This window comes from Mixophyes fleayi, chromosome 1 (genome assembly GCF_038048845.1).
Source record: "Mixophyes fleayi isolate aMixFle1 chromosome 1, aMixFle1.hap1, whole genome shotgun sequence".
In the NCBI taxonomy this organism is placed as follows: Eukaryota; Metazoa; Chordata; class Amphibia; order Anura; family Limnodynastidae; genus Mixophyes; species Mixophyes fleayi.
In genome coordinates, this window is record NC_134402.1 from 25,169,402 (window position 1) to 25,186,302 (window position 16,901).

The 16,901-nt window shown below is 43.3% G+C and overlaps 1 gene segment (V, D, J or C); it reads left to right on the forward strand.

The window, feature by feature from the left end:
• The first annotated feature begins 15,905 nt into the window (after positions 1 to 15,905).
• Positions 15,906 to 16,391, forward strand: LOC142150857 (immunoglobulin kappa variable 3-15-like). The segment is given in 2 exon segments: positions 15,906 to 15,954; positions 16,087 to 16,391. Coding segments are annotated over 2 exon segments (354 nt in total).
• The last annotated feature ends 510 nt before the right edge of the window (positions 16,392 to 16,901 follow it).

Sequence of the window (16,901 nt, forward strand, 5' to 3'; positions counted from 1 at the left end):
CTGAGTAATGTGCAAGTTGTAATTCCAGTGTTTGGCCAGCACTCCTGTGGCAGTGTGGAGCAGCACTAATACTGGTAAAACCTGACAAAGCAGGAGCAATAGAAAAAACAATGGAATTAGTAAACTAATGTTCAAGCACACGAGAAGTGGAAGTATATACACAAGGCATGTAGAGTAATGTGGTGCAAAATCCGATAAGGCAGCAAAGCAGAGATAAAAGCGCAATAGGCAAAATCCAGTTGAAACTGAAAACAGGATATTTGGGGTAACAGACTATGATTCTGTCCAGGTAGTAACTAGGGTAGTCAAGATCAAAAAAACATGAGTGAATCCCAGAATGCAGACAGGATTCAAGATAAGAGGAAAAAAAAGCCCGCGTTCGGTATATCATCATCGCCATTTATTTATATAGCGCCACTGATTCCGCAGTGCTGTACAGAGAACTCATTCACATCAGTCCCTGCCCCACTGGAGCTTACAGTCTAAATTCCCTAACATATATACACAGACAGACAGAGAGACTAGGGTTAATTTTGATTGCAGCCAATTAACCTACCAGTATGTTTTTTGGAGTGTGGGAGGAAACCGGAGCACCCGAAAGAAACCCACGCAAACACGGGGAGAACATACAAACTCCAGACAGATAAGGCCATGGTCGGGAATTGAACTTGTGACCCCAGTGCTGGGAGGCAGAAGTGCTAACCACTTAGCCACCATGCTGCCCACATTATATATGGCACCAGCTGCTTGGCAATAAGCCCTTGCTCGGTATATCCCATATTGTATGTGGTACCAGCAGCGTGGCAATATAAATGCCCATATATGTATACAAAACAAAAAGACAGTTGTTAGCGCTTATCCTTTACACTGCTGTCGAAGTAATAATTAACAAAAACCCTATATTACCAATTAGTTCAATAGAATAAACCAATGAACTTTTGTTTCTGTGCTTTAAGAGAACGGAAAAACACATATTGCACAATGCAGAAATTACATAACAAGAGACATGTTTTTAGTAAATTTCCAGTATTTCACAATATCGTCAAATAAGGCCAAAGAAATATTGGCTCCACATAAGGTCAAGATGACACTTCCAAAATGAACATGTCACTTTAATTATAGAGACTTAGAGTGCCGGCAGTGATGTAAGCTGGGAAGGTGTGTTTTAAAGAAATAAGGAGCACCATATTCTCTGTTTTGTGCAGGATCAGTGGATGGCTCTCTGTGTTGTGCAGGGACCAGGGGATGGCTCTCTGTGTTGTGCAGGGGTCAGATGATGGCTCTCTGTGCTGTGCAGGGGTCAGAAGAAGTCTCTATGTAATGTGGAGGGGTCAGAGGATGGCTCTATGTAATGTGGAGGGGTCAGAGGAAGGCTCTCTGTATTGTGCAGGGAACAGAGGATGGCTCTCTGTGTTGTGCAGAGGTCAGAAGAAGTCTCTATGTAATGTGGAGGGGTCAGAGGATGGCTCTATGTAATGTGGAGGGGTCAGAAGAAGGTTCTATGTATTGTGCAGGGGCCACAGAATTGCTCTCTGTGTTGTGCAGGGTCAGAGGATGGCTCTCTGTGTTGTGCAGGATCATAGGATGGCTCTCTGTGTTGTCCAGGGTCAGAGGATGTCTCGCTGTGTTGTGCAGGGTCAGAGGATGGCTCTCTGTGTTGTGCAGGGTCAGAGAATGGCTCTCTGTGTTGTGCAGGGTCAGAGGATGGCTCTCTGTGTTGTGCAGGGTCAGAAGATTGCTCTCTGTGTTGTGCAGGGACCAGAGGATGGCTCTCTGTATTGTGCAGGGACCAGAGGATGGCTCTCTGTGTTGTGCAGGGGTCAGAAGAAGTCTCTATGTAATGTGGAGGGGTCAGAGGATGGCTCTATGTAATGTGGAGGGGTCAGAAGAAGGTTCTATGTATTGTGCAGGGGTCAGAGGATTGCTCTCTGTGTTGTGCAGGGTCAGAGGATGGCTCTCTGTGTTGTCCAGGGTCAGAGGATGGCTCTCTGTGTTGTGCAGGGTCAGAGGATGGCTCTCTGTGTTGTGCAGGGTCAGAGGATGGCTCTCTGTGTTGTGCAGGGTCAGAGGATGGCTCTCTGTGTTGTGCAGGGTCAGAGGATGGCTCTCTGTGTTTTGCATGGACAGAGGATGGCTCCGTGTTGTTTATAGATAAGTGAAGGCGATACCTATTGTGCAGGGGTCAGATGAAGATTCTCTTTATTATGGGATGCTCTATCATTTGTACAGGTCACTAGAATATTTTTTGTATGGTGCAGGTTTCACTAAAAGGCTCTATTTTGTACAGAGATCGGAGAAGGCTCTTTAAATTGTGAAGTTGTCACTGACGGAGCAGAGGTTGGAATGTGAGAGAATAGCTGGTGAGTTGGGTGGCATGTCAGGGAAAAGCTGGTAGACATTGGGTAACGTGAGCGAAAAGCTGTTGGTTATGAGGTGACATGTGATAGAATAACTGGTGTGCAGGGCTGATATTAGAAGCTTATGGTCAGGGAGTGGCATGTGAGAGAAAATCTAGTTGATAGGTGGTGGCATATAAAAAAGTAGCTGGTCAGCAAGGGCCCATATGTGTGAAAGGCTGATGAGCAGGAGATGGCATGTGAGAAAAGTGGGTGTCATGTGAGAGAACCTGGTTGGCAGTGGGAGGGGCATGTAATAATTTAGGGGGCAGGGTGGCATGTGATAGAGAATTGTTGGTGGGCAGAGGGTGGATGATTTCACATTTAGATACATAGAATTTGAGAATTATAAATATTTTAACTTTACAAAAAGCTATGAAATTCCATAGACAAAAAAACCTTACGGTTTAACATGTCCAATTAAGGTTCCTTACACACCATCTAAAATGTAAGAAAACTATTGAAACTCTTCCACTCAAACTCCAAAAAGCAATGAAATTACGACGATTAAGGCAGAAGCCCTAATGGACGTGTTCCTTGAGCAATACAGACATGGTATGCAATCACATCCTGCGGTTAGCTGCAGATTCAGCACTATCATGTAGTGAGATTGCTGTCAATCACAAAATGGTGGATCTGCTAATTCACAGATTTGTGTGTTCACTGGAATACACACATACAGTACTAATACATTTTCTTAGTTTAGCTTTATCGTAGTTTAGGGCCTGGGTGTCTTAGAAAGAGACAGTAAAGCAACTACATACCCCACTGCTCAGACATCAGTACACCCCCTATGTTATAGGAAAGGGAGGACAGGTGGCAGAGGACCCCCGCCTGTGTAGTGCAGGTACTAAGGTCACTGGGACCATGATTCACAGCAGTACCTAGGTTTATTTACTTATTTTAACTGATAAAATGTACCCAACTCCTACTGGAGGCTGGGTGGACTATCTATATATATATATATATATATATATATATATATATATATATAAAAATTGTTATGTGCGTATTGTCGCTAACCAATAACGATTGTCGAACCTCGATTTGTGTTCAACCATACTTTATCTTTTACAGTATTTAGTACCTCTGCATTAAAACTCCCTATTGTTGGGAAAGGCATATCACAACCTTTGGTCATCTTGACCCACGTGTCGCAATACGCAGTTGCGCATGCACCATATTTCTTACACATAAGAAATCTCGCTGAACCAATAGGACCTTCCTTAGGCAGTACCTTGGCCTTCTCTAGCGTTTGCTTAGCACCCATATTGAACAATAGGGTCCCAGAAATATCACAATATCCTGCCACAAAGGCTTCCAGAAATAACACAATATTCAGCCACTAATTTTCAACACTACCGCTAGAGATATTTTACCGGCCTGTGGACGTATTTGCTACAAGCCGCGTCCACTCGCTTCCTCTTGTATTAAACAAGGACCCCTAATACAGAAATATCAATGCGGACTAAAGGGTTATCAGCTCCTCGATTACCCCTGACTCTCCAACAAAATCTGTTGAGTTTATTACAACTGGTAGCATCCGGTAAAGTCAATTATCAGCCTTACCAACGTAATTCCTCCCCGTTACCCCCAAGTCGCAATCACGGCTTTCCTTGCCGTGCAGTGCAATCGCAACGCTTAAAGCTAGTCTGTAAGCGATGCGATTAGCCTTGGGTGCACGTCGCGAAAACTTATTCAGATTCCGCCCCCCCGGTATACCTGCCTTGTATACCGTACACCAGTTGGGCACCTGCCTCGTCAAACAGCAACTGACACTCTATTTTGCAATAGATAAACCTTAGTGTATTTAAAGTCAACAAATCACACGACATACACCTTTTCTGCGCAGAAAATAAAATAATTCCCAACAATAGTAATAATGTCCCAGAGGTTTTCACAAGTAATTATATTATGCCCATATAATAACTATCAAGACGATTGTTTAACCACGTGGCAAATCTACCGGAAGTTCGCGTACGCACAGCAGGAAATACACATACGCTAAGCAATGCAATACAGTTAAAACGCACAATGACAGAAAAAAGAAACAGTTTTCTCTTTTGTACCTAGGTTCTAGTTAGCGTGCCCTAGATAATGCAAAACGGACATTCGGTTTCGCAACACAGAGTAAAATTCAGGTTTTGAACACCATGCGTTCTTACCCGTTTATGACGCGTCTCCACCCTTTGTTGAGGAACCGAAATCCGTTGGTCTTGCGTATTATCGGCAACGAAACCTCCAAAGCTCACGAGCCCCCAAATTGTTATGTGCTTATTGTCGCTAACCAATAACGATTGTCGAACCTCGATTTGTGTTTCCAAAGCACAAAGATTTATTTGCAATAAGTAAAATAATATGCTCAAGCGAAGTAATAGTAAATACAGCCGTTACTTATCGCAGGCGCTCTGGATCCAGTGCAGTCATTCAATCCTGAAGTCTGGGGACAAGATGTCTGCAATCTGGATCACAAGCTGCTGCTTATATACACAATCAAATACAGTGATACAATGAAGATGGTATAGCTTGCATCTATTGGTCCAGGTCTCAGGAATGTCCAAGGGGTTGTCAATCATTGGCTGGTTCATCCTAAGGAATCCAAAGGAGGGGGTCATCTCTGCAGGGGGAATGCTCTGCTCTTCCCGCCAAGATTCCTTAGTCTTAAGTAGATCATAATTCCCTATCATTCATAACTTGCGTATGCACTCTGCGATTCCCTCGCAGAGTGAACCAAACAGTAGGATATGTAACAAGGTTCATTATGATACCACTCATGATGTTATTCCTTCAACCCGTTCCGTGTATTTCACTAATATGCATGTAACTCTGATATAAAATATAAATACTACTATATTTCGACATAACTGACTATGTGTTGCAACTACCATTAATGTGTACTATTTTATAAGTATGCGTGTTTGTGCGAATGTATGGTAAAAGACCAATTCCTGTTGCTGCCACGTGTAATGGATGCGTACGCCCTTTCACGCCGTAGCGTGCCCTTGTACGTAGATGCGTACCATACGCATCTTTTCAGACAGCGACAATCAAGTTTGCTAGACTTTAATTGAAATGACTTTATCCAATTTGCTGACTTCGACAGCTCCACCCTTTGATAGTGTAATAAACTATCACCCAATCACCGTTTCAAGTTCAGGATTATACAATACTTCTTCACAGACCATGATCTCGGTATCTGGTACCACCCTTTCAGTCTCTTTCTCAGTGTTACTCCCATGAGACCGTTTTCCACACTTCAACACAGTAGGAACACATTTGACAACTAAACCAATTGCTAAGATGACACCCAGTATAAGGAGAAGGAGCTTACCTACACTAGCAACCATTTCTTGTACCCACTCCCCCAGACCAGAGAACCATTTCACAGGGTTCAACCACGAGAACCAACCCACCACCTTTTCCCCGACCTCATATAACGAAGAATTATGGCTCTTTCGAAATTCCCATTTCAGCTGTAAAATTTCATCCATCTTCCGGTCTATAACCTCTTTAGGGTCATCAGTATTATTAGTAATGTACGTGCAACATTTGACACCGAACTGGGTGGCCAGTGTCACACAGTACCCACCAGTAATAGAGGTGAGATAATTTAGTACCAGTCTATGATGCACCAACTCCTTCTTGTATGCTTGTAGCTCCCTTCCAGAATACCTGAAAGTGTCATCATACATCTCGGTGATATTATCTATTAATTTAGCTAGGTCTTGGATATATTTAAAGTTTAATGTTCCCCGAGTGGTCCTGGTGAGATCTAGAGCAACCATAACTTGGAAACCAGCAGTTTCACTAATCAATTTTGTAGCTATGGGTTCCTCACCAGGAATCATATTTCTCTTGCCACGGTGTTCATACTGTGTGTGTATGTATGGTGGTGATGTAGTCTTGTGAATATCAACCATTTCTTCATGAGTAATAGTCATGATTTCAGGAACCAGTTTAGCTAAGAAACACAAGCCCTTGGAACTCGGAGTCACCCAGGAATAAGCTTTCCTCCCACAAACAAAATACACATCATCAGGGAGAACATAAGGAGCAGTATGCCCATGAATTATATCACACAGAGTTCTGATAAAACTACCCATGCCCAGTGTCTCCATTTGTTCTAGACACGTGTCGGCATTAATGGCATTTTTACATTTATCTGTAGAGACTTTTCCAATGGATACCTTCTTATGTTTGGTTACACGCCCTAATTTGTGACCTCCATCAACATTCCTGCCTAGTAGTGACCTTGTTAGTCTCCCTCTAAAATGAGTGTGGTGAGCCATTGTCTGATCTGATAGGTCAGCCTCCCAATTCTCCAGGCGCTTTGCATGAGATATGTTTAGGCACAGCAAAGATCTGCCTATGGAGTATTGTCGAAGCGTCAGACTAGGGGACCTACTATTATTGTACCTCCCTTCTATGGGCCTCCCACCCCTCAATTCGAGTACTTCAGATATGTTTAGAGGGAATGGCACTAGTCCTATATTATGCTGCCCTTGAGGCACGTGAGAGCACACCCAACACTCGGTTTGGTTTAGCACCTTACCCACCAGGGAGTGATAATCCTCCAAAGGATGCCCGCCTATATTCAGAGTACTGGGGGACTGGCATCGTTGGATGCATCTCTCTTCAACTAGGGAGTCGCAGAACTTGCAGATACAATACTCATCAGACAATAGCCCCTCACACTGCCTCCGAGTTCCTGAGCTAGCAGACCTTTTCATAACCCCTGGACCAAGTTTGATAATGGGCTGCTCTGAGTATCCTATTAACTTTTCTTCGCCCTCCATTTCATCCGTATCACTCCCAGAACTCTCCTCCGTCCTCCATCCTCCTTCACAAAAATAGAATGTCCTAGAAAGAGTAAAAACAAGGAAAATCCTGGAACAAAAGAAAAACAAAAACCGCCACTCCATCGCTGGAAAGATATTTCTGAGGCAACGTCTCTGGTTTAGGTGTCTCGACTGCAGGCTTTTAGGTCTCTCGGAACAGGCTCACAAGCGACAGCTCTATGTCGTCGGTCTTAGTTTTATCTTGCACTTTCTCCGGATTATGGACTCTCCTGCAGTGGGTGGAATGGACCCAAGTGTCTCTCTCTGCAACCTTCAGTGATGTAGTACTGGTCAGCAGCACTTGGTACGGGCCTTCCCAATGGTCTGTTAAACAACCTGAACGTAAGAAATTGTGGATCATAACATAGTCTCCAGGTTCAACATCATGACAGTTCGTCTCTGGCATACCAGGTGAAAGCATTTTTAGTTTTTGTTGTTGTTGTTTTAGCTGTCTACTCATTCTTATAAGATATTGTACAGTCACTTCATTATTACACTTCAAGTCGTCTTGTGGACTCACGATCTAATGAGGTTGTCGTCCGAACAGTATCTCAAAGGGGGACAGATTAAGAGGAGGTCTAGGAGTAGTTTGAATGCTATGTAGGACCAACGGCAAAGCCTCAGGCCATGCCAACCCAGTTTCAGCCATTATCTTACCCAGCTTGTTCTTTATAGTACCGTTTACTCTCTCCACCTTACCACTGGCTTGTGGGCGGTAAGGGGTGTGGAGTCTGCTACTGATTCCCATGAGTTTACACATATTTTGGAAGATATCACCAGTAAAATGGGTACCCCTATCACTTTCAATGATTCTAGGGATACCGAACCTACACACAAAGTCTTGTACAATTTTTTTTGCAGTGAACACAGCAGTATTAGTGGCTGCCGGATATGCTTCTACCCAACTGGAAAACACATCAATACACACTAACACATACTTTATATTCCTGCACGGTGGTAATTGGATATAGTCAATTTGTATTACCTGGAAAGGTCTGTCTGTAGGAGGGATGTGGGATGGCTCAGTTGGAATAGTTTTCCCAACATTTTTCCTCAAACAAGTAAGACATGACATTGCTTTCTTACCAGCCTGAGAGGAAAATCCGGGAGCACACCAGTATGCTCTCACCAGTTTGCACATACCTTCTTTACCCAGGTGAGTCAGGCCATGTGCTGCTTCAGCCAGGATAGTATGTTCGGGGAGCTACAGGCTTACCTTGTCCATCCCTCCAGAGTCCTGAGGACTCTTGACCACATCCCTTTGCCTTCCAGACCGCCTTTTCCTGCAGGGAACACAAATCTTGCATTTCAATTAATTTTTGCGTGTCTAATGTCTGAAAAACCATCATAGTCTCGGTCGATACAGTCATAGGTTGCCCTGCTGCCCATTTAGCAGCTTCGTCTGCCCTGTTGTTGCCCAATGACACTGGGTCTTCTTCAAAGGTATGGGCTTTGCACTTTATGACGGCTACTGTTCTGAGTAACTGTATCGCTGTCAGAAGTCCTTTTATGTGTTGTGAGTGTGCCACTGGTGTACCTGCTGCTGTCGTAAAATTTCTAAGACGCCAAAGGGCCCCAAAATCGTGCAATACCCCGAAGGCGTACCTAGAATCAGTATATATATTGGCTGATTTACTCTCTGCCAATTCACACGCTCTCCTTAGTGCTACTAGTTCCGCCACCTGGGCTGAGTGAGGCGGGCCAAGGGGTAGTGCTTCTACCACATCCTGATCGTCTACAACAGCGTAACCAGTACATAGCTCTCCTGTCTCTGTCTGTCTATGGCAACTTCCGTCTGTATAAAACGTAAAATCTACATTTTCTAAGGGGGTGTCACGTATGTCGGGCCTTGCAGTAAAGGTCTGATTCAGGTGTTCCATACAGTCATGCGTGTCAGTATTCTTGCCTAACTCATCATCAACCAGAGTCTCCTCACCTCCCACCCTTTGTGTCTCTAGAGACACATACGGAAGATATGTAGCTGGATTTAAGTTGCTGCATCGTTTGATGGTGATGTTTGAGGGTGCCATCAGGGCTAGTTCCCACTTTGTGAATCTAGCTGAAGAAACATGTCTGGTTTGGGCTGAATTTAACAGAGCTAATACAGCATGGGGTGCATAGATAGTTGAATTATGTCCTAATACTACGTCCTCGCTCTTACTCACCAGAAGAGCCGTTGCTGCTACACTTCTGAGACATGTTGGGAGTGATCTTGTCACATTGTCTAATTGTGCACTGCAGTATGCTACCGGTCTGCTAGCGTCACCATGTTTCTGTGCGAGGACACCTGCTGCACAACCATCAGCTTCTGTACAAAATAGCTCAAAAGGCTTTTCATAATCAGGTATTCCCAATGCAGGTGCTCTAGTCAGCCTATCTTTAAGATTAAAGAACGCTTGCTCTGACTCTTCTGTGTGTACAACACGTTCTGGTTTTGAGGAAGAGACTAGCTCCTGCAATGGTAATGCCAGAATAGAAAAACCTGGGATCCAGGATCTACAGTATCCACACATCCCCAAGAAAGTACGAATCTGCTTCTGGCTCTGCGGCAGAGTCATATATTGTATGGCCTCAATTCTTTCGGTTGTCAGGTGTCTTAGCCCCTTAGTGAGGCAGTGTCCTAAGTATTTCACCTTAGTCTGACATGGCTGTAATTTATCCTTTGCCACCTCGTGCCCTGTTTGTGAAAGATGAAGCAACAACAATTTAGTATCATGTAAACATGACATAAAAGAATCAGAGCACAACAACAAATCGTCCACATATTGAATTAGAACAGACCCATTGTTGGGTTGAAAGGATTGCAAACAGTCATGTAAGGCTTGGGAGAAAATACTGGGGCTGTCAATGAACCCCTGGGGTAGTCTGGTCCATGTGTATTGCACTCCCCTGTAGGAGAATGCAAAAAGGTATTGGCAGTCAGGGTGAAGAGGACTGAGAAGAAAGCAGAACATAGATCAATGACAGTAAAATGACTGGCAGATGGTGGAATCTGCATGAGGATGACAGCTGGATTCGGCACTACGGGGAATTGGCTCTCAACAACTTTATTAATTCCCCTTAAGTCCTGGACTAATCTATAGCCCCTCCCCCCATTCTTCTTCACAGGGAAAATGGGACTATTTGCTGTACTAGCTGTACAAATTAAAATCCCTTGTTGTAACAGCCTCTCAATAACAGGATATACCCCTAGTTCCACCTCCGGTTTTAATGGATACTGTGGGATTTTTGGAGCTATCCTACCACTTTTTAGATTGACCATGACAGGGGCTACGTTTGCCATCAGTCCAGTGTCCTGTCCATCTCTGGTCCATAGGGAACCTGGTATTTCCAGCAACACCCCCTTTACTTGAGATGGACTTTGTTCTATAACAGGAGAGTGTAACATTAACCTTTGAGGGGTGTCCAATATATCCTGTACCTCATGTGCGACCTTCTCCGGTATATCTAAGAACACACCATCAGAATTACAGTATATGACACATCCCATTTTACATAACAAGTCTCTCCCTAGCAAGTTAGTAGGAGCCACTGCAGCTAAGAGAAACGAATGCTTAGTATGCAGAGGCCCGATAGTAACTTCGGCGGGTTTAGTTAGAGGATGCACTCTGCGATTCCCTCGCAGAGTGAACCAAACAGTAGGATATGTAACAAGGTTCATTATGATACCACTCATGATGTTATTCCTTCAACCCGTTCCGTGTATTTCACTAATATGCATGTAACTCTGATATAAAATATAAATACTACTATATTTCGACATAACTGACTATGTGTTGCAACTACCATTAATGTGTACTATTTTATAAGTATGCGTGTTTGTGCGAATGTATGGTAAAAGACCAATTCCTGTTGCTGCCACGTGTAATGGATGCGTACGCCCTTTCACGCCGTAGCGTGCCCTTGTACGTAGATGCGTACCATACGCATCTTTTCAGACAGCGACAATCAAGTTTGCTAGACTTTAATTGAAATGACTTTATCCAATTTGCTGACTTCGACAGCTCCACCCTTTGATAGTGTAATAAACTATCACCCAATCACCGTTTCAAGTTCAGGATTATACAATACTTCTTCACAGACCATGATCTCGGTATCTGGTACCACCCTTTCAGTCTCTTTCTCAGTGTTACTCCCATGAGACCGTTTTCCACACTTCAACACAGTAGGAACACATTTGACAACTAAACCAATTGCTAAGATGACACCCAGTATAAGGAGAAGGAGCTTACCTACACTAGCAACCATTTCTTGTACCCACTCCCCCAGACCAGAGAACCATTTCACAGGGTTCAACCACGAGAACCAACCCACCACCTTTTCCCCGACCTCATATAACGAAGAATTATGGCTCTTTCGAAATTCCCATTTCAGCTGTAAAATTTCATCCATCTTCCGGTCTATAACCTCTTTAGGGTCATCAGTATTATTAGTAATGTACGTGCAACATTTGACACCGAACTGGGTGGCCAGTGTCACACAGTACCCACCAGTAATAGAGGTGAGATAATTTAGTACCAGTCTATGATGCACCAACTCCTTCTTGTATGCTTGTAGCTCCCTTCCAGAATACCTGAAAGTGTCATCATACATCTCGGTGATATTATCTATTAATTTAGCTAGGTCTTGGATATATTTAAAGTTTAATGTTCCCCGAGCGGTCCTGGTGAGATCTAGAGCAACCATAACTTGGAAACCAGCAGTTTCACTAATCAATTTTGTAGCTATGGGTTCCTCACCAGGAATCATATTTCTCTTGCCACGGTGTTCATACTGTGTGTGTATGTATGGTGGTGATGTAGTCTTGTGAATATCAACCATTTCTTCATGAGTAATAGTCATGATTTCAGGAACCAGTTTAGCTAAGAAACACAAGCCCTTGGAACTCGGAGTCACCCAGGAATAAGCTTTCCTCCCACAAACAAAATACACATCATCAGGGAGAACATAAGGAGCAGTATGCCCATGAATTATATCACACAGAGTTCTGATAAAACTACCCATGCCCAGTGTCTCCATTTGTTCTAGACACGTGTCGGCATTAATGGCATTTTTACATTTATCTGTAGAGACTTTTCCAATGGATACCTTCTTATGTTTGGTTACACGCCCTAATTTGTGACCTCCATCAACATTCCTGCCTAGTAGTGACCTTGTTAGTCTCCCTCTAAAATGAGTGTGGTGAGCCATTGTCTGATCTGATAGGTCAGCCTCCCAATTCTCCAGGCGCTTTGCATGAGATATGTTTAGGCACAGCAAAGATCTGCCTATGGAGTATTGTCGAAGCGTCAGACTAGGGGACCTACTATTATTGTACCTCCCTTCTATGGGCCTCCCACCCCTCAATTCGAGTACTTCAGATATGTTTAGAGGGAATGGCACTAGTCCTATATTATGCTGCCCTTGAGGCACGTGAGAGCACACCCAACACTCGGTTTGGTTTAGCACCTTACCCACCAGGGAGTGATAATCCTCCAAAGGATGCCCGCCTATATTCAGAGTACTGGGGGACTGGCATCGTTGGATGCATCTCTCTTCAACTAGAGAGTCGCAGAACTTGCAGATACAATACTCATCAGACAATAGCCCCTCACACTGCCTCCGAGTTCCTGAGCTAGCAGACCTTTTCATAACCCCTGGACCAAGTTTGATAATGGGCTGCTCTGAGTATCCTATTAACTTTTCTTCGCCCTCCATTTCATCCGTATCACTCCCAGAACTCTCCTCCGTCCTCCATCCTCCTTCACAAAAATAGAATGTCCTAGAAAGAGTAAAAACAAGGAAAATCCTGGAACAAAAGAAAAACAAAAACCGCCACTCCATCGCTGGAAAGATATTTCTGAGGCAACGTCTCTGGTTTAGGTGTCTCGACTGCAGGCTTTTAGGTCTCTCGGAACAGGCTCACAAGCGACAGCTCTATGTCGTCGGTCTTAGTTTTATCTTGCACTTTCTCCGGATTATGGACTCTCCTGCAGTGGGTGGAATGGACCCAAGTGTCTCTCTCTGCAACCTTCAGTGATGTAGTACTGGTCAGCAGCACTTGGTACGGGCCTTCCCAATGGTCTGTTAAACAACCTGAACGTAAGAAATTGTGGATCATAACATAGTCTCCAGGTTCAACATCATGACAGTTCGTCTCTGGCATACCAGGTGAAAGCATTTTTAGTTTTTGTTGTTGTTGTTTTAGCTGTCTACTCATTCTTATAAGATATTGTACAGTCACTTCATTATTACACTTCAAGTCGTCTTGTGGACTCACGATCTAATGAGGTTGTCGTCCGAACAGTATCTCAAAGGGGGACAGATTAAGAGGAGGTCTAGGAGTAGTTTGAATGCTATGTAGGACCAACGGCAAAGCCTCAGGCCATGCCAACCCAGTTTCAGCCATTATCTTACCCAGCTTGTTCTTTATAGTACCGTTTACTCTCTCCACCTTACCACTGGCTTGTGGGCGGTAAGGGGTGTGAAGTCTGCTACTGATTCCCATGAGTTTACACATATTTTGGAAGATATCACCAGTAAAATGGGTACCCCTATCACTTTCAATGATTCTAGGGATACCGAACCTACACACAAAGTCTTGTACAATTTTTTTTGCAGTGAACACAGCAGTATTAGTGGCTGCCGGATATGCTTCTACCCAACTGGAAAACACATCAATACACACTAACACATACTTTATATTCCTGCACGGTGGTAATTGGATATAGTCAATTTGTATTACCTGGAAAGGTCTGTCTGTAGGAGGGATGTGGGATGGCTCAGTTGGAATAGTTTTCCCAACATTTTTCCTCAAACAAGTAAGACATGACATTGCTTTCTTACCAGCCTGAGAGGAAAATCCGGGAGCACACCAGTATGCTCTCACCAGTTTGCACATACCTTCTTTACCCAGGTGAGTCAGGCCATGTGCTGCTTCAGCCAGGATAGTATGTTCGGGGAGCTACAGGCTTACCTTGTCCATCCCTCCAGAGTCCTGAGGACTCTTGACCACATCCCTTCGCCTTCCAGACCGCCTTTTCCTGCAGGGAACACAAATCTTGCATTTCAATTAATTTTTGCGTGTCTAATGTCTGAAAAACCATCATAGTCTCGGTCGATACAGTCATAGGTTGCCCTGCTGCCCATTTAGCAGCTTCGTCTGCCCTGTTGTTGCCCAATGACACTGGGTCTTCTTCAAAGGTATAGGCTTTGCACTTTATGACGGCTACTGTTCTGAGTAACTGTATCGCTGTCAGAAGTCCTTTTATGTGTTGTGAGTGTGCCACTGGTGTACCTGCTGCTGTCGTAAAATTTCTAAGACGCCAAAGGGCCCCAAAATCGTGCAATACCCCGAAGGCGTACCTAGAATCAGTATATATATTGGCTGATTTACTCTCTGCCAATTCACACGCTCTCCTTAGTGCTACTAGTTCCGCCACCTGGGCTGAGTGAGGCGGGCCAAGGGGTAGTGCTTCTACCACATCCTGATCGTCTACAACAGCGTAACCAGTACATAGCTCTCCTGTCTCTGTCTGTCTATGGCAACTTCCGTCTGTATAAAACGTAAAATCTACATTTTCTAAGGGGGTGTCACGTATGTCGGGCCTTGCAGTAAAGGTCTGATTCAGGTGTTCCATACAGTCATGCGTGTCAGTATTCTTGCCTAACTCATCATCAACCAGAGTCTCCTCACCTCCCACCCTTTGTGTCTCTAGAGACACATACGGAAGATATGTAGCTGGATTTAAGTTGCTGCATCGTTTGATGGTGATGTTTGAGGGTGCCATCAGGGCTAGTTCCCACTTTGTGAATCTAGCTGAAGAAACATGTCTGGTTTGGGCTGAATTTAACAGAGCTAATACAGCATGGGGTGCATAGATAGTTGAATTATGTCCTAATACTACGTCCTCGCTCTTACTCACCAGAAGAGCCGTTGCTGCTACACTATAAATAGTACTATATTTCGACATAACTGACTATGTGTTGCAACTACCATTAATGTGTACTATTTTATAAGTATGCGTGTTTGTGCGAATGTATGGTAAAAGACCAATTACTGTTTCTGCCACGTGTAATGGATACGTACGCCCCTTCACGCCGTAGCGTGCCCTTGTACGCCGTAGCGTACCGTACGCATCTTTTCAGACAAAGACAACCAAGTTTGCTAGACTTTAATTGAAATGACTTTATCCAATTTGCTGACTTCGACAATATATATATATATATATTTTTGTATATTTGCAAATTTTACAATGGGGAGACAAATGATTTTAAAAAACATTATTCACAGGGATCTGTTTTATACAACATGGTTACAAAAATATCTGCTTCATAATAAAATGTCTTCCAGTATAACACCAGTAAATGTCAACTTTAACCCACAGAATATAAATTAAGTACAGTTGTCACCATGTACATACAACACACATGATGTAATATAATGTCCTGTCTATTACACAGTAGACCCGGCTCTATCAGGTAGTACAGTGACTGACACCTCAGAGGACATTACACTGAGATCCTGTCTCTAGTACACACCAGTAACTGTCACACTGACACCACACAATTTCCATCTTATTTCCATACACATTCTCTGGGGGATGTCACATCTCACCTGTCACTCTCTATATATATTTCATTGTACAGGAGACGTCTTATAGTTTCTATCTGACAGTCCAGAAACATCAAGATGGTTTCTCAAAGTTATCTGCTGGCTGTGATATTCATTTATATTCAGGGTGAGAGATTGGGGTCATTACATCATTCTGTGTAGAGAAATCTATACATTGTAACATAAATAATCACATCAGGATTTATATGAATATATACAGACATTTATCTATAATGATTATGTCTCTTCTAATCCTCAGGATCCTGTGGACAGATTGTGATCACTCAGACTCCAAATTATATCTCTGTGTCACCAGGAGGACAAGTCACCATGTCATGTACATCCAGTACTGATATAAATGATGACATTGCTTGGTACCAACAGAAGTCAGGACAATCTCCAAATCTTGTTATCTATTGGGCAAACACACGACACACAGGAGTCCCAGCCCGGTTCAGTGGATCTGGATCTAGAACCGAATTCAAATTCACCATTAATGAAGTGAGTGCAGAAGATGAGGCAGATTATTACTGCCAGCATGATGAGTTCCCTCTCACACAGTGATACAGAGCTGTACAAAAACCTTCTTCCTCTTTCTGTAAGAAATGTGTATCAGACATGGGGATGAATCAGTCTCCTACTAACAATCTCATGTAACTACATAACAGGGTGTGTGATAAGAGACAGTGAGAAGTGGGCACTTTCCCCACTACAGTAAGTGTAAGTAACATATAAATCTTCCAGTGGGTGATGTAGAAACATTAGAACATATCATGTGTGATGTACACGACCTCTGACTGTTCTCTCTCTCAGGATATTATCATATGTCTCTGGATCAGGTTGGAGACAATCTACTTCCCATCACATCCAGATCAGCAGTAATATGAGGGGCTAGAGAGTTTATATAATCCCTCCACACTTGAGATTAGTACTATTGTAATGATCCTAACATTATTATACTTAGTTTTCAGTTAATATTTTATATTTGTATAATGTATATAATATAATTATAATAGTAAGGAAACAGGACTACTTTTGTATGGACACTCCTAGGGGTATATTTACTAAACTGCG